The 25,360-nt window shown below is 45.4% G+C and overlaps 1 protein-coding gene across 3 annotated transcripts in view; it reads right to left on the reverse strand.

Moving 5' to 3' along the window:
* Positions 1–22,217, reverse strand: part of SHROOM4 (shroom family member 4) — a 140,797-nt gene extending 118,580 nt beyond the window's left edge. For 2 of the 3 annotated variants that reach the window (XM_044306641.1, XM_044306640.1), the window contains exon 1: positions 14,265–14,536. In XM_044306641.1, the coding sequence (XP_044162576.1) occupies positions 14,265–14,396 (132 nt within the window). In that variant the 5' untranslated portion in view covers positions 14,397–14,536. Of the gene's footprint in view, positions 1–14,264; positions 14,537–20,966 lie in introns of those variants that run through there. The other variant, XM_044306642.1, reaches the window with a different exon arrangement.
* Between the last annotated feature and the right edge of the window lie 3,143 nt (positions 22,218–25,360).

Consider the following 25,360-nt stretch of genomic DNA (forward strand, 5'->3'; position numbering starts at 1 on the left):
GGCTGTGATGGCTTCTAAGGTCAGACAGTTAAATGCTTGTTGCTTGGCTGCTCTGCAGCCTTTCAAAAGCACCAAGAATCAGACCTTTTTTTCTGTGGTAACCAAGATGACAGCAGCAGACCCAGCCACCTTAAAGTTGCGGGAGGGAACCTAAACACCGTACTTCATGCTCGGGTGGATAGAAGGGTAAATATAGAGTCTACTATACCACGAGAGTAAGAGATATGGCTCTGCCCACCTTCTTAACCACTAATAAATTTGATTGATGTATGGAGACGTGATCATCCATATAACAGAGACTTTATCCATTAATCTCCTGCAGCTAACTCATGGTCAAGGATCGATTATCTATTTTCCAGCTCTCAGATGGAGTTAAGGGTAGCCTCCGCTTACAAACAGGACCTGGTCATTTCTGATCATGCCCCAGTTAGGTTAGATTTGTGGGATACCACACCCTCAGGCCCAGAGTTTGTGTTGCTTCCCAATGTGGCTACATGAAAATTAGGATTTTTATCTGATTCTCCGGGGATGGTAGCTAGAATATGCTTCTGACAACTCCGTCCACCATACCCAAAGCTGCCCTATATTGGGAGACCTCTAAAGCGGTCTTGCGAGGTCAGTTGATGGCCTATGTGGCACATAAGCACAGAATGCTCCAGACGCAATATACACAGGCTAGTACTACCCTGAGAGAAGCATATACAGAATTTTTAACTGATCCCACATCGGCACATAAGGGCAGTATTTGAACAGATTTTAACAGATAAAAATAAGCTTGTACTGCTTTCTAAGCCCTTTACACAGGAGACTCTTTTCACTCATAGAGGGAATCTCACTTTTCAGATCGTCTCTCCCTCCCGACAATTAGCCCTGAGCAAGAGGCAGCATTGAATAAATCGATCACACTGGAAATCATACAAGGGGTAATCAAATCACTGCCCTTGGGCAAGGCAGCAAGCCCAGATGGGTACTCGGGACGAGTATTTCTTGAGGGAACAAATGGGCCCCAGCCTAGTGAACTGGTACAATTACCTATTGCAGGGCCAATCAAAGATGGTTTGATTGGTGATTTTCGTTGACGATCTACTACCCTGCCACTGACTTGGGAAAGGTATTTCTGATACTAGATTCCTTTGGGCAGGTGGCGGGTTTCCGGGTGAATGCTTTTATGGTTAAACGCAGAGATTTCAGAGTCGGGACTATCGGTCTCCTCAGCCAAGAATCATATTAAATACTTGGAGATTAATGTGGGAAAAACGCCGGAGTCCATTTATCATCTTAATTATCCCCTCACCCTTTCAGAAAGAACATGGCAGAACTTAGGGGCTTGGGGGGGCATACGATTCCCACATTGTAGGTATTATAACTTGGAGTGCTTTATGCACCATGTTTAAAACTGGCTGGGGTATACAAATACCCATTCTAGCTTTAGTCTGGAGAGTAATTTGGCAACACCCTGGGATTTGGCATCCCTTTTGCATCTCCCATATTCTGAGCTCCCGGGTGATATTAAGATGTGCCTAGTCTTAAAGGACACCATAGGAGCATGGAAGGAGAAACGATTATGATTTTAGTTGTCCTTTGAGATTTCTGCCATTATGGTGAAACCCAGGGTTCCTCAGGGAAATGCAAACAAAATATTCGCTAAATGGAGGAGAGGGGGCATAACTACGCTGAAGGATCTATGGCAGTTGGAGGAGCATCACTGGTTATTCTTAGAGGAATTGCATCGTCAATTCTATATCCCTGTTAGCAGTTACTTGCCATATGTACAGATGAAAACGCTTTGTAGGAGCCACCAACGGAACCAGTCTCAGGATCTGCTACTAAATGACTTTGATTATATCAAGGGGGAGGGGGGGGGGGGTCAGATATAACGCTCTATTTCTTGGCTATATAGGGGCCTCGTGTCCCGTATGTTGGAAGCTACATCACAATAGTCTTCCAGTGTTGAAGTAGGATTTTGGAAGATGCAGATTTGCCGAAAAAGATTTTGGAGGGGTTGGTTAAGGTCTGAAAAAGTGGTTATCAATGAACAATGGTGGGAATATCATTTTTGCTTAAAGGGGTTGTCCAGGTTCAGAGCTGAACCTGGACATCCCTCCATTTTCACCCAGGCAGCCCCCCTCACATGAGCATCGGAGCAGTTCATGCTCCGATGCTCTCCTTTGCCCTGCGCTAAATTGCACAGGGCAAAGGCATTTTTCTGAGTTCCGGTGACGTACCGGGCTCTCTATGGAGCTGACAGGAACCCCGGTGACGTCACCGGCACTGATGGGCGGGATTTAGCTCTGCCCTAGCCAGTAAAACGGCTAGGGCAGAGCTAAAGCCCGCCCCTCAGAGCCGGTGACGTCACCGAACACACTGCTGGGCGGAAGTTACCGCCCGGCAGTGTGTTATTGAAAACACAAGAGCCTGTGCCCTGCGCGATCTAGCGCAGGGCACTGGAGCGCATCGGAGCATGAGATGCTCCGATGCTAGGCTCAGGGGGGCTGCCGGGGTGAAAATAAGGGTATGTCCGGGTTCCGCTCTGAACCTGGACAACCCCTTTAATACGTCGGGCTATATTTGCTTTTAAATATCCCTCCACACTTGGCAGCTTCACATTGGTTGGTCGCCTGGCCCAAATGCTCCCTCTCAGGATTGGACTTTGTACCGTTGCATTTGGAAGTGACCCTTTGTCAACAACTTCTGGGTAAATATAATATCTTATATAAATGAAACTTGGGAAGTTACTTTGCCATTAGTACCCCAGAAACTATTATTTTACTCAACTCCTGATACTAGTCCCTTTCCTTTGATTAGCCACCAGGAGCTCCTGATACTAGTCTCTTTCCTTTGATTAGCCACCAGGAGCTCCTGATACTAGTCCCTTTCCTTTGATTAGCCACCAGGAGCTCCTGATACTAGTCCCTTTCCTTTGATTAGCCACCAGGAGCTCCTGATACTAGTCTCTTTCCTTTGATTAGCCACCAGGAGCACCGCTACCACAAACATATGCTGCTCCAATATTGGTTCAGGCCAGAAGTCCCCACAGTTCACAAGGTGACCAATCAACTGTCCCTATATATGCACCATGACAGGACTCATGCTTTGCAAAATAAAGGCACCAAAACGGCTCTCTTCTTCTGAAAGTGGAGGAAGTTTATAGCAGCCTCTCATGACAGGGAAGCCATCAAGCTTATTGTGACCTCATTCAGGGATACCGAATGGCATTTAAAAGGCTGATATTGGGGGACGGTTGGGGGCTCTGAAGGTACATTGACTCTTTGGGAACCAGGAATAGAGGTAATACTGTTAGATGGTGAGGCAGGAAAGTTGGCATTTGGACTGGTATGAAGGGCTGTAGGGAGAGTGGAAATGGTTTTTTGAAATTGTACCTTTGTATGTTTCTTGAAAAGGACAGCGAGAAGCTAGTATGCATGGTTGTATTTCTTCAGAAAATATATATAAAAAAAACCCAAAAAAACTGGTTTGGTAAATTTGCTTCCAAAGTTCCTAAGCCTTCTAACTTCCAAAAAAAAAAAAAGACACAATAATGCCAACATAAAGTAGACAGATGATGAATGTTAAGTAATAACTTTGAGGAGGTGTCACTATCCCGTATTCCATAAATTCTTTTTTTTTTTTTTTATAAATAATAGTAAATGAGTTGATATGTTTTATATTTAACAAGAAGTACAAGGTGTCACAGGAAAACCAACTCAAAATCGGTTGGATAGGTAAAAGCGTTCCAAAGTTATAACCAAATAACAGACTCTTTGAGTAGGATGAAAAATGTCAGGAAGGGGTTAAAACAATACCTTTGATTTGTTTCTAGTGTGAACCACTGTGGCTATATATTGATGTTTATATTCTGATATGGGGGGGCTGATAAAGATTGAGAAATAAATTCAAATTTCGAAAATTGCAATTTTTTCCAAATATTCAGTAAATATGGGATTTAAATATGTTTTACCTTTTTTATAAAAAAAAAATAAAAAAATCGACCCTAATTTACCACTAACATAAAGTACAATGGGGGTGATTTACTAACATTTCAATGTTTGGCGTCAAAAAGTTTACCTTTTTTGTGACTTTAAATGCCCATGCGAAAATATTTAGTTGCACAGGCATTTTTACTCAACCCTCGCCACTAGTAAGTGCCGGTAGTGTCGGCCCCAACAAAAGCCTCATGCACACAACCATGGTGTGTTTTGCGGTCCGCAAATCGCAGATCCGCAAAACACGGATGGCGTCCGTGTGCGTTCCGCAATTTTGCGGAACGGCACAGACAGCCTTCAATATAAATGCCTATTCTTGTGCGCAAAGCGCGGACAAGAATAGGACGTTATATTTTTTTTGTGGGGCCACGGAACGGAGCAACGGATGAGGACAGCACACAGAGTGCTGTCCGCAGCTTTTGTGGCCCCATTGAAGTGAATAGGTCCGCACCTGAGCCGCCGATGCGGACCCAAACAACGGTCGTGTGCATGAGGCCAAAAACTAACATTTAGAGCTGGAAACCGGTGCAAATGTTGGTGAAAAACGAATCCAGTCAGGAGCTAGAGTAGTCTTTACACCAAGAGCACGGACTGCCTAAGGTGAAGCTAATTGTGACAAGACGTAAGCCATACATTAGGCACAACCTTCAGCAGCACAGGGGGGAAATCAAAGACTGGCGTAAAATGCCCATCACTGTAAATGACCCCCAACGTGTCTGGCAAAAATCTCAGAATTGGTTGTATAAGTAAAAGCTTTCGCAAGTTATTACCACAAAGTGTTGTCAGGAAGGAGAAAATTGGATGTGTCTGCAAAGGGTTAAAACCACAGATTATACAAAAGGAGATTTTGGAGAACAACCTCAGCTAAGGCTTAATCCTGCAAGAAGCCAAGCCATTTTTTTCATACATATTGCCCTACAAAGTGCGTTGCTGGTATTTCACATCATCACGCGAGGACAGTACAACAGTCCTGTGGTCAGATACGAATCACAGAGTCAGAAGGCTCTACTATGCAATGATTTGGGGTCAGGCCAGCTATCAGTCCTGTGGTGAGATACTAACTCACCGAGTCAGAAGGCTCTATTATGCAGTGATTTGGAGTCAGGCCAGCTATCAGTCCTGTGTTCAGATAGGAATCACCGAGTCAGAAGGCTCTACTATGCAGTGATTTGGGGTCAGGCCAGCTATCAGTCCTGTGTTCAGATAGGAATCACCGAGTCAGAAGGCTCTACTATGCAGTGATTTGGGGTCAGGCCAGCTATCAGTCCTGTGGTCAGATACGAATCACCGAGTCAGAAGGCTCTACTATACAGTGATTTGGGGTCAGGCCAGCTATCAGTCCTGTGGTCAGATAGGAATCACTGAGTCAGAAGGCTCTACTATGCAATGATTTGGGGTCAGGCCAGCTATCAGTCCTGTGGTCAGATACTAACTCACCGAGTCAGAAGGCTCTATTATGCAGTGATTTGGGGTCAGGCCAGCTATCAGTCCTGTGGTCAGATACGAATCACCGAGTCAGAAGTCTCCACTATGCAGTGATTTGGGGTCAGGCCAGCTATCAGTCCTGTGGTCAGATACGAATCACCGAGTCAGAAGGCTCTACTATGCAGTGATTTGGGGTCAGGCCAGCTATCAGTCCTGTGGTCAGATACGAATCACCGAGTCAGAAGGCTCTACTATGCAGTGATTTGGGGTCAGGCCAGCTATCAGTCCTGTGGTCAGATACGAATCACCGAGTCAGAAGGCTCTACTATACAGTGATTTGGGGTCAGGCCAGCTATCAGTCCTGTGGTCAGATACGAATCACCGAGTCAGAAGGCTCTACTATGCAGTGATTTGGGGTCAGGCCAGCTATCAGTCCTGTGGTCAGATACGAATCACCGAGTCAGAAGGCTCTACTATGCAGTGATTTGGGGTCAGGCCAGCTATCAGTCCTGTGGTCAGATACGAATCACCGAGTCAGAAGGCTCTACTATACAGTGATTTGGGGTCAGGCCAGCTATCAGTCCTGTGGTCAGATACGAATCACCGAGTCAGAAGGCTCTACTATGCAGTGATTTGGGGTCAGGCCAGCTATCAGTCCTGTGGTCAGATACGAATCACCGAGTCAGAAGGCTCTACTATGCAGTGATTTGGGGTCAGGCCAGCTATCAGTCCTGTGGTCAGATACGAATCACCGAGTCAGAAGGCTCTACTATGCAGTGATTTGGGGTCAGGCCAGCTATCAGTCCTGTGGTCAGATAGGAACTCACCGAGTCAGAAGGCTCTATTATGCAGTGATTTGGGGTCAGGCCAGCTATCAGTCCTGTGGTCAGATAGGAACTCACCGAGTCAGAAGGCTCTACTATGCAGTGATTTGGGGTCAGGCCAGCTATCAGTCCTGTGGTCAGATAGGAACTCACCGAGTCAGAAGGCTCTACTATGCAGTGATTTGGGGTCAGGCCAGCTATCAGTCCAGGAGAGACATGTGGAAAATCAACATAATTTTGGTGGCAAAGTCTGCATGAGTTACGGTACATGCACATTTGTGGTGGACGTCACCCTGTGCAAGAGTACTCTGCGGCATAAATGGACAATCCATATTCCAAATCCGCACCACAGGTCAATTTACGCTGCAGATTTGCCAACAAATCAAACAATAATCATCCACTTTGGAGGTACAGTAATACATGGATTTACAACAGTTAAAATCCACAACAGCAAAAAAATGTGTAAGTCAATACCACGAGAACCTACTAAGAACAAGAATATTGGAAATATCTGAGCCTCTTCTGCGTTGTGGACCCACTCTTTGCCTTGGCTTACAAATACATGCATGCGAGGGCTCCTGCACACGGTCGTACGTGTTTTCCGGTCTGCAAAGTGCTCGCTGACATTTTTTTTTTTTTACTTCTTTAAAAATGTCCTATCCCTGTCAAGGCAAGAATAGGACACCTTCTATTTTTTGCGGGCCCCAGTGAGATGAAAGGTTTGCATCCAATTCGCAAAAAACGATGATCGGAGGCCGACTAAAAGGCGTGTGCATGAGCCCTGAAAGTGAGTGGTGGCAAATCAGAAATATGAAGAAAGGATGTATACTTCTTCCTGCTGGATTCACTTCTAGCTTTGGCTCAAAAAAAATGCACCAAAAACAGCCACAAAAAGCTGTGTTGTAGCGGGATTTTTTTTAACGTTTTTGCTGTGAAAATGCCAGCTCCTGATGTTAGCTGAAGGTCTATGGCAAATATGAAATGCAGGACACAAGCGTTCTTTTGCTACTATTGGTTTTGTTAATTAGATGACGTTAAGTTCTTTGGCTTCTTTCTAAAAATGCAGCATGTTGAAGCTTTCAGCTTTTTTTTTTACCGTTATTATATCTCTTTCACAACAGGAGAAAAAAATAAATAAAATATAGTTCAGTCATTCAGAAAAAACTACTAAAAAAAAGTTACAAAACAAAAACACATGGAGAACGGAAAAGAAAAAAAGGTTTCTATGGCTTTTATTTTTTTAAGTAGCAAAAAGAATGGATTGTTGTTGCACGGCAAGTAGGCAGGAGCATCGCTGTGGGGGAAAGGTCTTCTCCCCTTCGCCCAGGGATCAGTCAGATCCTGCTAGGGTATGGCCCAATGACATTTCTACTTTATTATCCGGATACCCCTTCAAGGTCTAGGCATCTACCTTGCTGCTATAGTAAGTGCTGTGCATTTTGAATGTTGAAAAGGCTCACCATTTATAGCAGCAGCAGCAGCAGCAGCAGCAGCAAGGTAGGAGAAAGCTTTCAGCCCTGCGATGCCAGGAGTTTCTGCAGTTCAATCCACGCAGAATTCCACATGTCAAATGTCTTCTTATGGAGTGGATTTCACCCTATGAAACACAGCTAAATCTGCACGTGTGGCCTGACCCGTAAAGAGGTGTACACCGCAAATATTCTGCACAACTGTGTGCATTACACATGGCCTGCACTGCCGTTACTATGTAAATCATGGAGAACAAGTCAGTATTTCCTACTGGAACTGGTAACATGAAGCTTTACAAGCTACAACCTCAAAAAGCACAGTTCGGGATACCCCTCCCCCTTCCAAATGTGAACAAAAGGCTCTCCAGGAGCGTTCTTTCCTGGCCATCTACTAATGTGGTTAAGATGTTCGGCAGTGGTAGGTACACTATGTAGCTGTGCTGCGGTAGGTACACTATGTAGCTGTGCTGCGGTAGGTACACTATGTAGCTGTGCTGCGGTAGGTACACTATGTAGCTGTGCTGCGGTAGGTACACTATGTAGCTGTGCTGCGGTAGGTACACTATGTAGCTGTGCTGCGGTAGGTACACTATGTAGCTGTGCTGCGGTAGGTACACTATGTAGCTGTGCTGCGGTAGGTACACTATGTAGCTGTGCTGCGGTAGGTACACTATGTAGCTGTGCTGCGGTAGGTACACTATGTAGCTGTGCTGCGGTAGGTACACTATGTAGCTGTGCTGCGGTAGGTACACTATGTAGCTGTGCTGCGGTAGGTACACTATGTAGCTGTATTGCGGTAGGTACACTATGTAGCTGTGCTGCGGTAGGTACACTATGTAGCTGTGCTGCGGTAGGTACACTATGTAGCTGTGCTGCGGTAGGTACACCATGTAGCTGTGCTGCGGTAGGTACACTATGTAGCTCTACTACACTGAACAAAAATATAAACACAACACTTTCGGTTTTGCTCCCATTTTGCATGAGCTGAACTCAAAGATCTGAAACATTTTCTACATACACAAAAGACCCATTACTCTAAATCTGTGTTAGTGAGCACTTCTCCTTTGCCGAGATAATCCTTCCCACCTCACAGGTGTGGCATATCAAGGTGCTGATTAGACAGCATGAATATTGCACAGGTGTGCCTTAGACTGCCCACAATGAAAGACCACTCTGAAATGTGCACAGTTTTTGCCTTACGGGGGAGCAAAAAATGTTGCATAGCGTTGATCAGGTTGTTGATTGTGGCCTGTGGAATGTTGGTCCACTCCTCTTCAATAGCTATGCGAAGTTGCAGAATATTGGCAGGAACTGGAACACGCTGTCGTATACGCCGATCCAGAGCATCCCAAACATGCTCAATGGGTGACATGTCCGGTGAGTATGCTGGCCATGCAAGAACTGGGATGTTTTTAGCTTCCAGGAATTGTGTACAGATCCTTGCAATATGGGGCTGTGCATTATCATGCTGCACCATGAGGTGATGGTCGTGGATGAATGGCACAACAATGGGCCTCAGGATCTCGTCACGGTATCTCTGTGCATTCAAATTCCATCAATAAAATGCACCTGTGTTCGTTGTCCATAACATACGCCTGTCTGTACCATAACCCCATCGCCACCATGGGCCACTCGGTCCACAAAGCTGATGTCAGCAAACCGCTCACCCACACGACGCCACCCACGCTGTCTGCCATCTGCCCTGAACAGTGAAAACCGGGACTCATCCGTGAACAGAACGCCTGTCCAACGTGCCAGACACCATAGAATGTGAGCATTTGCCCACTTAAGTCGGTTACGACGACAAACTCCAGTCAGGTCCAGACCCCGATGAAGACAACAGGCATGCAGATGAGCTTCCCTGAGACGGTTTCTGACAGTTTGTGCAGAAATTCTTTGGTTACGCAAACCGATTGTTGCTGCAGCTGCTCCGGGTGGCTGGTCTCAGACGATCATGGAGGTGAACATGCTGGATGTGGAGGTCCTGGGCTGGTGTGGTTACACCTGGTCTGCGGTTGTGAGGCCGGTTGGATGTACTGCCAAATTCTCTGAAACGCCTTTGGAGGTGGCTTGCCATTTGCGCGCTCCCTCAAACGTTGCGACATCTGTGGCATTGTGCTGCACATTTCAGAGTGGCCTTTATTGTGGACAGTCTAAGGCACACCTGTGCAATATTCATGCTGTCTAATCAGCACCTTGATATGCCACACCTGTGCGGTGGGATGGATTATATCGGCAAAGGAGAAGTGCTCACTAACACAGATTTAGACAGATTTGTGAACAATATTTGAGAGTAATCTGTCTTTTGTGTATGTAGATAGGTAGGTACACTATGTAGCTCTGCTGTGGTAGGTACACTATGTAGCTGTGCTGCGGTAGGTACACTATGTAGCTGTGCTGCGGTAGGTACACTATGTAGCTGTGCTGCGGTAGGTACACTATGTAGCTGTGCTGCGGTAGGTACACTATGTAGCTGTGCTGCGGTAGGTACACTATGTAGCTGTGCTGCGGTAGGTACACTATGTAGCTGTGCTGCGGTAGGTACACTATGTAGCTGTGCTGCGGTAGGTACACTATGTAGCTGTGCTGCGGTAGGTACACTATGTAGCTGTGCTGCGGTAGGTACACTATGTAGCTGTATTGCGGTAGGTACACTATGTAGCTGTGCTGCGGTAGGTACACTATGTAGCTGTGCTGCGGTAGGTACACTATGTAGCTGTGCTGCGGTAGGTACACCATGTAGCTGTGCTGCGGTAGGTACACTATGTAGCTCTACTACACTGAACAAAAATATAAACACAACACTTTCGGTTTTGCTCCCATTTTGCATGAGCTGAACTCAAAGATCTGAAACATTTTCTACATACACAAAAGACCCATTACTCTAAATCTGTGTTAGTGAGCACTTCTCCTTTGCCGAGATAATCCTTCCCACCTCACAGGTGTGGCATATCAAGGTGCTGATTAGACAGCATGAATATTGCACAGGTGTGCCTTAGACTGCCCACAATGAAAGACCACTCTGAAATGTGCACAGTTTTTGCCTTACGGGGGAGCAAAAAATGTTGCATAGCGTTGATCAGGTTGTTGATTGTGGCCTGTGGAATGTTGGTCCACTCCTCTTCAATAGCTATGCGAAGTTGCAGAATATTGGCAGGAACTGGAACACGCTGTCGTATACGCCGATCCAGAGCATCCCAAACATGCTCAATGGGTGACATGTCCGGTGAGTATGCTGGCCATGCAAGAACTGGGATGTTTTTAGCTTCCAGGAATTGTGTACAGATCCTTGCAATATGGGGCTGTGCATTATCATGCTGCACCATGAGGTGATGGTCGTGGATGAATGGCACAACAATGGGCCTCAGGATCTCGTCACGGTATCTCTGTGCATTCAAATTCCATCAATAAAATGCACCTGTGTTCGTTGTCCATAACATACGCCTGTCTGTACCATAACCCCATCGCCACCATGGGCCACTCGGTCCACAAAGCTGATGTCAGCAAACCGCTCACCCACACGACGCCACCCACGCTGTCTGCCATCTGCCCTGAACAGTGAAAACCGGGACTCATCCGTGAACAGAACGCCTGTCCAACGTGCCAGACACCATAGAATGTGAGCATTTGCCCACTTAAGTCGGTTACGACGACAAACTCCAGTCAGGTCCAGACCCCGATGAAGACAACAGGCATGCAGATGAGCTTCCCTGAGACGGTTTCTGACAGTTTGTGCAGAAATTCTTTGGTTACGCAAACCGATTGTTGCTGCAGCTGCTCCGGGTGGCTGGTCTCAGACGATCATGGAGGTGAACATGCTGGATGTGGAGGTCCTGGGCTGGTGTGGTTACACCTGGTCTGCGGTTGTGAGGCCGGTTGGATGTACTGCCAAATTCTCTGAAACGCCTTTGGAGGTGGCTTGCCATTTGCGCGCTCCCTCAAACGTTGCGACATCTGTGGCATTGTGCTGCACATTTCAGAGTGGCCTTTATTGTGGACAGTCTAAGGCACACCTGTGCAATATTCATGCTGTCTAATCAGCACCTTGATATGCCACACCTGTGCGGTGGGATGGATTATATCGGCAAAGGAGAAGTGCTCACTAACACAGATTTAGACAGATTTGTGAACAATATTTGAGAGTAATCTGTCTTTTGTGTATGTAGATAGGTAGGTACACTATGTAGCTCTGCTGTGGTAGGTACACTATGTAGCTCTGCTGTGGTAGGTACACTATGTAGCTCTGCTGTGGTAGGTACACTATGTAGCTCTGCTATGTAACCTTATACTATGTAGTTGTACTATGCAGTTATACTACAGTAAAGTTATACTACAGTAGGTATACTATGCCGTTATACTACAGTAGGTATACTACAGTAGGTATACTATGCCATTATACTACAGTAGGTATACTACAGTAAAGTTATACTACAGTAGGTATACTATGCTGTTATACTACAGTAAAGTTATACTACAGTAGGTATACTATGCCATTATACTACAGTAGGTATACTATGCCATTATACTACAGTAGGTATACTACAGTAAAGTTATACTACAGTAGGTATACTATGCTGTTATACTACAGTAAAGTTATACTACAGTAGGTATACTATGCCGTAATACTACAGTAGGTATACTACAGTAAAGTTATACTACAGTAGGTATACTATGCCGTTATACTACAGTAGGTATACTACAGTAGGTATACTATGCCGTTATACTACAGTAGGTATACTATGCCGTTATACTACAGTAGGTATACTATGCAGTTATACTACAGTAAAGTTATACTACAGTAGGTATACTATGCCGTTATACTACAGTAGGTATACTATGCAGTTATACTATGCCGTTATACTACAGTAGGTATACTATGCAGTTATACTACAGTAAAGTTATACTACAGTAGGTATACTATGCCGTTATACTACAGTAAAGTTATACTACGGTAGGTATACTACAGTAAAGTTATATTACAGTAGGTATACTATGCAGTTATACTATGCCGTTATACTACAGTAGGTACACTATGCAGTTATACTACAGTAAAGTTATACTACAGTAGGTACACTATGCAGTTATACTATGCCGTTATACTACAGTAAAGTTATACTACGGTAGGTATACTATGCCGTTATACTACAGTAGGTATACTATGCAGTTATACTACAGTAAAGTTATACTACAGTAGGTATACTATGCCGTTATACTACAGTAGGTATACTATGCAGTTATACTATGCCGTTATACTACAGTAGGTATACTATGCAGTTATACTACAGTAAAGTTATACTACAGTAGGTATACTATGCCGTTATACTACAGTAAAGTTATACTACGGTAGGTATACTACAGTAAAGTTATATTACAGTAGGTATACTATGCAGTTATACTATGCCGTTATACTACAGTAGGTACACTATGCAGTTATACTACAGTAAAGTTATACTACAGTAGGTATACTATGCCGTTATACTACAGTAAAGTTATACTACGGTAGGTATACTACAGTAAAGTTATATTACAGTAGGTATACTATGCCGTTATACTACAGTAAAGTTATACTACGGTAGGTATACTATGCCGTTATACTACAGTAAAGTTATACTACGGTAGGTATACTACAGTAAAATTATATTACAGTAGGTATACTATGCAGTTATACTATGCCGTTATACTACAGTAGGTACACTATGCAGTTATACTACAGTAAAGTTATACTACAGTAGGTATACTATGCAGTTATACTATGCCGTTATACTACAGTAAAGTTATACTACGGTAGGTATACTATGCCGTTATACTACAGTAAAGTTATACTACAGTAGGTATACTACAGTAAAGTTATACTACAGTAGGTATACTATGCCGTTATACTACAGTAGGTACACTATGCAGTTATACTACAGTAAAGTTATACTACAGTAGGTATACTACAGTAGGTATACTATGCAGTTATACCACAGTAAAGTTATACTACAGTAGGTATACTATGCAGTTATACTACAGTAGGTACACTATGCAGTTATACCACAGTAAAGTTATACTACAGTAGGTATACTACAGTAAAGTTATATTACAGTAGGTACACTATGCAGTTATACTATGCCGTTATACTACAGTAGGTACACTATGCAGTTATACTACAGTAAAGTTATACTACAGTAGGTATACTATGCAGTTATACTACAGTAAAGTTATACTACGGTAGGTATACTATGCCATTATACTACAGTAGGTATACTATGCAGTTATACTACAGTAGGTACACTATGCAGTTATACTACAGTAAAGTTATACTACAGTAGGTACGCTATGCAGTTATACTACAGTAAAGTTATACTACAGTAGGTACGCTATGCAGTTATACTACAGTAAAGTTATACTACAGTAGGTACACCATTGTACAGTTCTACACGGTACTAAGCTTGTTCCTGATGCTTTCTCCCATTACACAGACATTGTGTATTTCCCCCAGACACCCCCCCCCCCCCCCAGAAAGCCGCCGCAAAGGCAGAGATCCGGCGTCTGGGGCGCGCTCCCCCTTCTCCCCTGCATACCTTGGAGATGATGAGAGGACCCCTGTGCTCCAGACCCCCTTGCAGGGTGAAGCCCCAGGGTGCGCCCCCCTGTAACTCCACATGGACGTACTGCAGCGGCTCTCGAATCCCATCAGCGGCCGGAGGATCCATCTAGGAGGAAGTCCTGCTTCAGTTTACCATGAACAGTCCCACGTCTTCCTGAATCCAGGGGGTTGCGGGAATAAGAAGCAGCCGGGTAATGGCCAGTAAGCAGACGGACGACATTCCACAGGCAGGACATCCACTCTTTCTTCCTAATGACAAGGAAATAGGGGAGGGGCCAGCACTGCCAGAGGCTACACTTTACCGGGGGGCGGGGCTTACTGGCGACGGAACCTGGACGCTGAGGAAAGCGCTGAAGCCGCGCTGCTTTGTGCTGTGATGCGGTTTTAATACGAAGTTACTATACTCTGTAAGGACCTCCTGACGTCACAACATCACGTGGTTCGCCGGCGCGCTCTGCTATCACAGGTAAGTACTGGCCGCCTGCAGAGTAGGAAGGTCAGGGATGTAGCACTGAGGGGGGAGAGTCTGTCACTGCTGGGGAGGGGCTGAGAGTTGTATGCAGCGGGGTGCTGCTGTGTGGGATTGTATGCTGGGTGACGGGGCTGCTGTGTGAGATTATATGCTGGGGGGGCTGCTGTGTGGGATAGTATACTGGTGGGGGGGGATGCTGTGTGGGATAGTATACTGGTGGGGGGGCTGCTGTGTGGGATTGTATGGAGGGGGAGGCTGCGGTGTGAGATTTTATGGAGGGGGGGGGCTGCTGTGTGGGATTGTATACTGGTGGGGGGCTGCTGTGTGGGATTGTATACTGGTGGGGGGCTGCTGTGTGGGATTGTATGCTGGGGGGGGGCTGCTGTGTGGGATTGTATGCTGGGGGGGGGGCTGCTGTGTGGGATTGTATGCTGGGGGGGGGGGCTGCTGTGTGGGATTGTATGCTGGGGGGGGGGGGCTGCTGTGTGGGATTGTATGCTGGGGGGGGGGGGCTGCTGTGTGGGATTGTATGCTGGGGGGGGGGCTGCTGTGTGGGATTGTATGCTGGGGGGGGGGGCTGCTGTGTGGGATTGTATGCTGGGGGGGGGGCTGCTGTGTGGGATTGTATGCTGGGGGGGGGGCTGCTGTGTGGGATTGTATGCTGGGGGGGGGCTGCTGTGTGGGATTGTATGCTGGGGGGGGGGCTGCTGTGTGGGATTGTATGCTGGGGGGGGGGGCTGCTGTGTGGGATTGTATGCTGGGGGGGGGGGGGCTGCTGTGTGGGATTGTATGCTGGGGGGGGGGCTGCTGTGTGGGATTGTATGCTGGGGGGGGGCTGCTGTGTGGGATTGTATGCTGGGGGGGGGGCTGCTGTGTGGGATTGTATGCTGGGGGGTGGCTGCTGTGTGGGATTGTATGCTGGGGGGTGCTGCTGTGTGGGATTGTATGCTGGGGGGTGCTGCTGTGTGGGATTGTATGCTGGGGGGGCTGCTGTGTGGGATTGTATTTTTAGCAAATCTGACCAGTGTCACTTTATGTATTAATAACTTTAAAACGCTTCTACTTATCCAGGCCATTCTGAGATTGTTTTTTCGTCACATATTGTACTTCATGACACTGGTAAAATTGAGTAAAAAAATTGAATTTTTATTTATAAAAAAAAAACTACCAATTTTTGGGACGTTAGATGTTTAGATGCAAATCTTAAAGAACATTTCCAAACCCAATTTTTTTCAGAACCAGTTCAGTTATAAAGTCACTTTGTGAGGCTTACATATTAGAAACCACCCATAAATAACCCTATTTTAGAAACTACACCCCTCAAACTATTCAAAACTGAGTTTACAAGCTTTGTTAACCCTTTAGGTCCCCCACGAGAATTAAATGAAAATGGGAATAAAATTTAAAAATGTCTTTTTTTTTTATTGCAGATTTTACATTTAATTTTTTTTTTTTCTGCAACACATCAAGGGTTAACAGCCAAACTAAATTCAAAATCTATTACCCTGAATCTGGAGAATACAGAAACACCCCATGTGTGCTCAAAAACTGATATATGGGCGCACAGCAGGCTTCAGAGTGGAAGGAGCACCGTATGTCTTTTGGAGAGCGGATTTAGCTAAAATGGTCATTGGGAGCTATGTCGCATATGAAGACACCTTTTGGTGGCCCTACAGTGGAAACCCCCAAAAAGTGACCCCGTTACAAAAACTACACCCCTCAAGGAATATTTCAAGGTGTGTAGTGAGCACTTTGACCCATCAGGCCTTTCAAAGAATTAGGAAACGATTGGCTGTGAAAATGAAGAATTAAAATGTTTTTCAAAAAAAGTTGCTTTACACCCATATTTTTCACAAGGGGTAACGGGACAAAATGCACCCCACATTTTGTTCCCCATTTCCCCCCAAATACGCCAACACCCCATATGTGCTCAAAAATGATGTATGGGCTCTAGGGTCAAACAGCTAAATATGGATTTTGCTGACCTGAATTGGCAGACATGTCGCATTAAATAAATTCTTGAGATCCCCAGAAATGAAAAACCCCAAGAAGTGACCCCATTTCGGAAAGAGCACCCCCGTCCGAACATTTTAAGTGGTGGAAAGGGTATTTGTCAGCAAACAGGTGTCTCTCAGAAGACAGAAATACTAGAGAGAGAGGATTTCAAAGCACACATTTGTAAAAATGAAAAATTACTAGCAGACCCTAATTTTTTACTTTCACAAGGGGTTAAAGGAGAAAATGCACCCCAGTATATGTTACCCATTTTCTCCCGTTTTTGCAAACACCCCATATGAGCTTCTAGCTTGCTATATGGGCTCACAGCAGGGCTCTAGAAGCAAAGTGCAAAAACTGTTTTTGCAGGCCTGAATAAACAGACATGGATTTTAGGTGCCATGTCGCATTAAAAAAATTCCTGAGGTCCCCAGAAATTATAAAACACCAAGAAGAGACCCCTTTTTGGAAAGTGCACCCCTGTACGAACATTTTAAGGGGTGAAAAGGGCACTGTTGTCTCACAGAAAAGAATATGCAGTGGTTGTTGGAAAGTAGATATGCAAGAGAGGTGGACCAAATCAGAGATATAAATATTACAGGGAGCATAAATGATTAAATTAAATTGTATGATTTTCCTAGTCTGACGTAAAGTCATGATTTTATGAAAGACACTGAGGCTCCTATTGCATAATCTCTCTTTACTGACAACCACAGCAGCAAAGAAAAACATACTGAAAATTAACCATGGCAACAGGCTCTAAATATTGAGCCACATGTTCCATCGGGATCCACTCCGCAGACCTGGGGTGGTGAATGGTCGGTTAAAGAGACCGCTGGGGTTGGCGTGGGCACGGAACCAGAGATTCCCGCGGACGGACCTGACGGAATAGGGGTAGGGAAATGTGAAGGCGATCCAGATAGGGACTCATCCGGTGCCTCGAGGTCCTCGAACTTGGCCTCCTCATCAGAGCCGATATCAGAATCAGTCTCAGCCATAGTCTGTGCTCTGGCACGTTTCTAGTTCCGCGCCTTTTCTGCCTGGCGGGATAAGGTTCGTTTGCGCGGATTCAGAGCATTCTCATGGGTGGCTAGTGTCAAACCAATCTCATTGTTTCTGGAGGCATGAGGGACCGTAGATGGGAGTGAGGTTGGATCCCTGGGAGGGAGAGCCCTAAGGGCCTTAGAGATAGATTGGGAAAGGGGCTGGGACATGGATCCCATAGCAGCAAATATGGCTTCAGAGACTGATCGCTGCAAGGCGTCTGCACGAGACATTTGAACAGAGGGGGCAACAGAAACCTCCAGGGGAGGATGAGGTGGGAGAGCCAGCCTCTGCGTCAGAGTCGTCAGCCAGAGGGCTGGGGGGCATATGCAGTTGAGACATGGCAGATGAGATGTGAACTGACCACTGTAATAGACTGCCAGGCTGGGAGCCGAACTAGGGACACTGCAACCTAGACATATCTGACAGTAGTGACCGGATTTACTGATATAGATAGATATATATATATATATATATCTATCTATCTCTATATATATCTCTATATCTATCTATATCTATCTCTGAGACAGGAAACCGGACAGCACTCCAGATAAAAAATAAATAAATTGTGGTTTATTCACCCATGTGGTGTAGGCAACGCTTCAGCTCATACAAAGAGCCTTTTTCAAGCTCTTTGTATGAGCTGAAACGTTGCCTACACCACATGGGTGAATAAACCACTATTTTTTTATCTGGCGTGCTGTCCGGTTTCCTGTCTATAATATTGGGTAAGCAGCTACACCCTTGGACCTAGCACTATAGTAGTGCTGAAGTGGGGGATGTACTGGCCAGGGGAGAGGAAGAGGCTAAACTAGTGAGAGTTTCCCAGTAACCCTGACCGGAGCACGCCAGAGGAGCCGCTGTCCGCCGTAAGGGAAAAGGTCCAGAGCAGATGCGGAAGGGGCGTGGCCGGGAACAAGCTCAAAAGAGCGCGAAGAATAGTGGAGGGGAAGGAGAGAGCCCGGGAAGAAGCCGAGATCTCGGCCGCAATGCAAGGCGTATGGCGGAGGAAGGTCCGACTGAGGTGAGCAGAAGAGAGCTGACAGAAGGGGAAGATGAGAGGAACGGAAGGGCCAGAGAAGACAAGCAGAGCAGGAGTAAGTAAGTGACGGCCGGCGGAAGAAGGGAGGGGGGGGGCACGAGAGCCTGGAAAAGAGAAGGAGTTATATATATATATCTGGGGAACAAAATAAAAAGGGGGGCAAAACAATCACTAGACACCATAAAGATAAGAGCTGTACTTATCTGTGGCAGCAGCAAAGAAAGAGGGGGTTCTCCTGGCCAATGGACACTATATAGGGGCTCAGGAGGGGTGGGACTGTTGCCATGGTGATATGTAAATTTTCTGTATGTTTTTCTTTGCTGCTGTGGTTGTCAGTAAAGAGAGATTATGCAATAGGAGCCTCCGTGTCTTGAAATAAAATTAATACTCCGTGGATGTGTGGTAGATTCTGAAAGACTCCTGCATGCATAGGCCAGGTTTTTCAGGGCAGGTTTCGAAGTGGTAAATGGTGTCTTTCCTTATCCCCCTTTTGGAACACACCCTGCATCTGTTTTCGTTCCTTTCCCTCCATGCTGTATGGGGGACTTGACCTGGAAAATGTTGCCCTGGTACAACATGGGCAGCGTAACTTCCTGAAGTACTGAGACCCTCCCCGGCCTGGGTTTGAAAAATTAGGGCCTTGATAACCACCTCTTGGAACTGAAGAAAAGTTCCTCTGTGGCCTGCAGAATGAAATAGCACGTATGCATTGGACATTGCCATCTGTACAATGTGTACGGACAGCTTTTTGTACCACAATTTGCTTTTCACGTGGCACTGTAGGGCTTGGATTGCATCCTGACTGTTGTAGTCCAGGATGCAAACTGGTTTGGGGGTAGTGGTTGTGGTACCACGTACAGGGGAGCTGGCGTTAGTGTGAATGTTGCTCAGTACAAGCATGTCTCTCTTGTCCTTGTACTTAACCACCAGCATTTTATCTTGGAGGAGAGCCCTACTTTCACCCATTCTCAGTGGTTGCCCTACCAGAGATCTAGGGAGGCCTCTGATTTTTGCGTACTGTGCCGCAAGCCACAGTACCTCTGGCAGTTAGAGAACATAATAGGGTTATGCTGGTATAATAGTTATCCACGTAGAGGTGGTAACCCTTATCCAGCAGTTGGTGCAGTAAGTCCCACACGATCTTCCCACTAACTCCTAGGACGGGGGCATTCTTGGGGTTCTATCCGGGAATCTCTCCTTTAATAAACGTGTAACTTGTGGGTGTACCCGGAGCTACTCTCACAAAGTTTGTATATTTTTATGCCATACCTTGCCCGTTTGCTAGGCAAGTACTGGCGGAATCTAATCCTCTCTTTGAACAGTAATAGGAACTCATCTACACATACATTTTTATCAAGGCTGTACACCTCACCAAACTGCGCTGAAGTGGTCAATGAGAGGCCTAACTTTGAACAGACGGTCAAATGTTGGTTCGTTTTGGGGTGGGCACTGTGCATTGTCATTTTAGTGTCGGAATTTCCGAATTGAATCTAATCGATTCTGGGTCATGGTCTGACTGTAAATTGGAGTCTGGTAGAAAATGTCCGAACTTCAATATTGCCTAATGGTTAGTTTTTTTACAATGCCCATATGCAGCACGAGTCCCCAAAATATCATCTCTGCTGCACTTACTGGGGTCCAACCTAGCGGTCTAGCACTTGCTTCAGCCAGCTTTCCACAAGCCTAATAGTACAGCTTTCATCTCCCTTGGTATAGAACGTTGCATATTCATCAATGTATACTATTTTCTGCAAGGGTGATATCCTTGTGATTAGTCCTTGAGATGTTCTTCCAATTGACCTGTAATTTATGTGACTGTTGTAATGCTTGTGATCTGTAGTGTTTTTATGGCTCATCCAGATCCTTAGCTTTGTTTGCTTACCTACATATAGCATCTCTTCTCATGTACCTTACTTCAGTGATTAATTGATTAATGAGCTAAATTACCCCTAGTTCTCTGATCACACTTCCTATAAATATAGACCCAATCTAAGGGGAAGCACTCGCAGGGCGCTATTTTGCCTAAGCGCTTGGCAGTTTATCATGGCAGTTAGACAGGGCAGGAAACTGAGATGCTATGTGTACTACTCTAGCAAAGTTACACACGGCACAGGTATACTTACGATATTGTCTCACTCAGGCGCTGGCTGTTCTTCTCATCACTATGGCTGTCTACTTTCATATTTAACCACACCTTCCAGCATGTGTCTCTTCTCTCCACATCATTCCCTCCCTCCTTCCCTCACCCTTGTTCAGTTCCCATATACTTTATACCCTCATACATTACATTGACCCATCTTCCTCTACGGTGCAGCATAAAAAACGCCAATATAAATCTTTCAACCACTTGCTGTCTCTTTCTGTTCTCCTGCTACTAGCTGATGGGCATATTTTACGAAATCCTGGCTGTGCTGCTACGCAGTTAAAATCGATATAGTTTAATTTATATGATATTCTATATTTGGTTATATGCTCCAATCTAGTGGTCGTTTTTGGTAATGCACATGTTTTTCTGTTCGTGATATGTCATTCATTTCATTGCTCCACCCCTTCTGTGTATCTCACTTCCTGTTTCTCCATACTGCTCCAGGCATTGAACAGATATACATGTATTCTCATGTAAGCTTACAAAAGCATCATCTTTTGACCGCACAATACCAGAATCCATCTGTTCTGCTGTTATCTGGCTTACAAAATAAAAAACTTACACGGATAAGCTGGTGTTGGTGAGTTCAAGCTATATGATAAGGATTGTCCGCAGTGATTATATCTGCTTATATAGGCCAGACATAGAGGTCTCACTAGGGATAAATCGCTATTACAACAATCTGAGTCAGAATACTGGCCCTCCCTCTCTTGATAACTTCTCCTCTGCCACACACAAATACCAAAAATCTGATTAATGTTCACTGCACATCCTCTTCAGTCTCTTTTAACTGCGCACCCTGGAACGCACGGTCGGTCCGTAATAAACTACCCACAATCCACGATTTCTTCCTCTCATGCTCTTTGAACTTGCTAGCCCTTACAGAAACCTGGCTTCAACCCTCTGACACTGCTTCCCCTGCTGCCCTATCCTATGGTGGCCTTTACTTCTCCCACACCCCCAGACCTAATGACAGACAGTGTGGAGGAGTAGGCATACTACTTTCTGCACAGTGCACATTTAAGGTCATTCCCCCTGTACCCTCTCTCACATTCCCCTCTTGAGGTTCACACCATTAGATTCTTCCATCCGTTCTCCCTGAGAGTTGCAGTTATCTATCGTCCCCCAGGCTCCCCCCGCCAATTTCTGGATCACTTTGCAGCTTGGCTTCCTCACTTCCTATATTCTGAATCACCAACTCTTATTATGGGTGATTTTAAAGAGGACCTTTCACTACTGTACAAACTAAACACTAACTAGATCAGTGGGCAGAGCGGCGCCCAGGGGTCCCCCTGCACTTACTAGTATGCCTGGGCGCCGCTCCGTTCGCCCGGTATAGGCTCCGGTGTCTGCAGCTCCCTCTGACTGATTTTTTGTAGGAGGCGTGTCCCTTGCTGCACTGCTGGCCAATCGCAGCGCACAGCTCATGTAAAAAAAAAAAAGTTTGCTGCACACAAACTTGCAGTGCAAACTGAGCAGACACAATCAGTAATGGACACTTATTGGTGCTCAGTGGTTGCAAAATGCACACACGCAAAACCTAAACTCCCACCAACTGAAATTTATATGTATATCTAACTAACTACCACTAACCAAGTATTTTTTCACACCCCAAAAAATAAATAAGAAAAAAAAAACCTCAAATGTGCAGATGCTACTGAGCACACTACTGATCGGTGCGTGCAAAAACTATAGTATAAAAATTCACTACAGTGCTCTGCAAAATGCATGTACGCAGATAGTGTGTTCCTGCAAAAACCTAAACTGACACTAACTGAAATTTATATACAGTTGCAAGAAAAAGTATGTAAACCCTTTGGAATTATATTAATTTCTACACAAATTGGTCATAAAATGTGATCTGATCTTCATCTAAGGCTACTTTCACACTAGCGTTTGGGGCTCCGCTTGCGAGTTCCGTTTGAAGGCTCTCACAAGCGGCCCCGAACGGATCCGTACTGCCCTAATGCATTCTGAGTGGATGCGGATCCGCTCAGAATGCATCAGTTTGGCACCGTTTGGCCTCCGCTCCGCTCAGCAGGCGGACACCCGAACGCAGCTTGCAGCGTTTTCGTGTCCGCCTGGCCGTGCGGGCCAAACGGATCCGTCCAGACTTACAATGCAAGTCAATGGGGACAGATCCGTTTGACGTTGACACAATATGGTGCAATTTCAAACGGACCCGTCCCCCATTGACTTTCAATGTAAAGTCAGGAGTCCCTATTAATATACCATCAGATCGGAGTTTTCTCCGATCCGATGGTATATTTTAACTTGAAGCGTCCCCATCACCATGGGAACGCCTCTGTTAGAATATACCATCGGATTTGAGTTACATCGTAAAACTCAGATCCGACAGTATATTCTAACACAGAGGCGTTCCCATGGTGATGGGGACGCTTCATGTTAGAATATACTGAGAACTGTGTACATGACTGCCCCCTGCTGCCTGGCAGATGCTGCCAGGCAAGAGGGGGCAGACCCCCCCCCTCCTCCTGTAATTAACTTATTGGTGGCCAGTGCGGCCCCCCCTCCCTCCCCAGTATTAATTGTAGCCAGTGCAGCCCCCCTCCCTCTATATTCATTGGTGGCCAGTGCGGATTCCCAGTATTAAATATGACCAGTGCGGCCCCCCCTCCCTCCCCAGGATTAAATATGACCAGTGCGGCCCCCCCTCCCTCCCCAGTATTAAATATGACCAGTGCGGCCCCCCCTCCCTCCCCAGTATTAAATATGACCAGTGCGGCCCCCCCTCCCTCCCCAGTATTAAATATGACCAGTGCGGCCTCCCCTCCCTCCCCAGTATTAAATATGACCAGTGCGGTATGTAAAACACTAAACAAGAATGGATTTCATGGGAGGATACCAGAGAGGAAGCCACTGCTATAAAAAAAAAAAAAAAACATTGCTGCACTTTTTCAGTTTGCACAAGAGCACCTGGATGTTCCACAGCAGTACTGGCAAAATATTCTGTGGACAGATGAAACCAAAGTTGAGTTGTTTGGAAGAAACGCACAACACTATGTGTGGAGAAAGAGGCACAGTACACCAACATCAAAACCTCATCCTAAGGCCTCATGCACACGACCGTTGTCGTAAGGGTACTCACCCGAAACGCGTTAACGTTTACCGTGTATGTGGTGGTTATGTCTGTCAACCATATTTGACAAATAAAGAAGAGCTATAGAGGAACTCGATCTGTCTCCGGGACCTTTCTTCATTTATCTGCAGCCTGCCACGGGAACACTCCCCTAGGGCCTCTGGAGCCGGGATTATATATTCCATCAAGGAGGTGAGCTGGACATTATTTTCAATAGGTATCGACGTACTATTAAAATATAAAAACATACTGGGTATGGGGGGAAAAAAAGTGACAAATCAGCGATTTTTTATTTTTATTTTGTCATTTCACCTCCCCACCAGTTTTTTTTATAAAAAGCATTCAAAAATGAATATGGGATCAATAAAAACAGCTACGTACATATAAAAACAAAAGAATATGGAGATGTAAAAGTAAAATTCATATTAAAAATCAAGAAAAACTATATAAATCACTGTAATTGTACTCACCCGGAGAATAAAGGGAACAGGTCAATTTTATCTCATCGGGAACGCTGTAAAAAAAAAAAACAATAAAACTGTGGTGGAATTGACTTTTGTTTTCCAACTCCACCCCATTTGTAAAAAAAATTTCTACTTCCCACTACATCATATGCAATATAAAATGACAAAAAAAAAAGTACAACTTGTCCTGCAAAAAGCAAACCCTCACATGGCTATGTGAAAGGAAAAATAAAAAAACAGTTAAGGTTGGCAGTAAAAAACTTAAATAGTACTGTCCTCAATGTGTTAAAGGGGTTATCCAAGACAAAAATAGGCCTCTTAGATCTGGCATACCCACATTGGCGATTATACTCACCTGGTCCTCATTGCTGAATTTGGCCTGTGTGGCTCCCGAATGGCACTTCTGCATCGGCATCCACATGTGTCATTGCCAATGACAGGCTTCGGCAGTGATGTCACACAGACTGAATCCAGCGGTGGGGACCAGATGAGTATCATTACCAGTGCGGGACTGTTTTGTTGTTGGATAACCCCTTTAATCATGTTGGTTGCAGCATTGAATGCGTTTCCTGGTGGGATCAGCGATAACCAGAATGGTGCCATTTTGTGGGGAAGATAAAAGAGACCAGACAGCATCATATATGTGCTAATCTGCCAGCAAAGTATTATCCCGTAGAGGACCCGTGCCGTACATGTACGGCGCTGTGATTGGGCGGGTGCAGGAGATGCGCTCGCCCGATCCGCGGGAGTCACCGATAGCCGGACCCCTGCTGCATGCTCTGGCATCGGTGAAATCACCGATGCCGG

The sequence above is a fragment of the Bufo gargarizans genome, chromosome 9, assembly GCF_014858855.1.
Source record: "Bufo gargarizans isolate SCDJY-AF-19 chromosome 9, ASM1485885v1, whole genome shotgun sequence".
Classification (NCBI taxonomy): domain Eukaryota; kingdom Metazoa; phylum Chordata; class Amphibia; order Anura; family Bufonidae; genus Bufo; species Bufo gargarizans.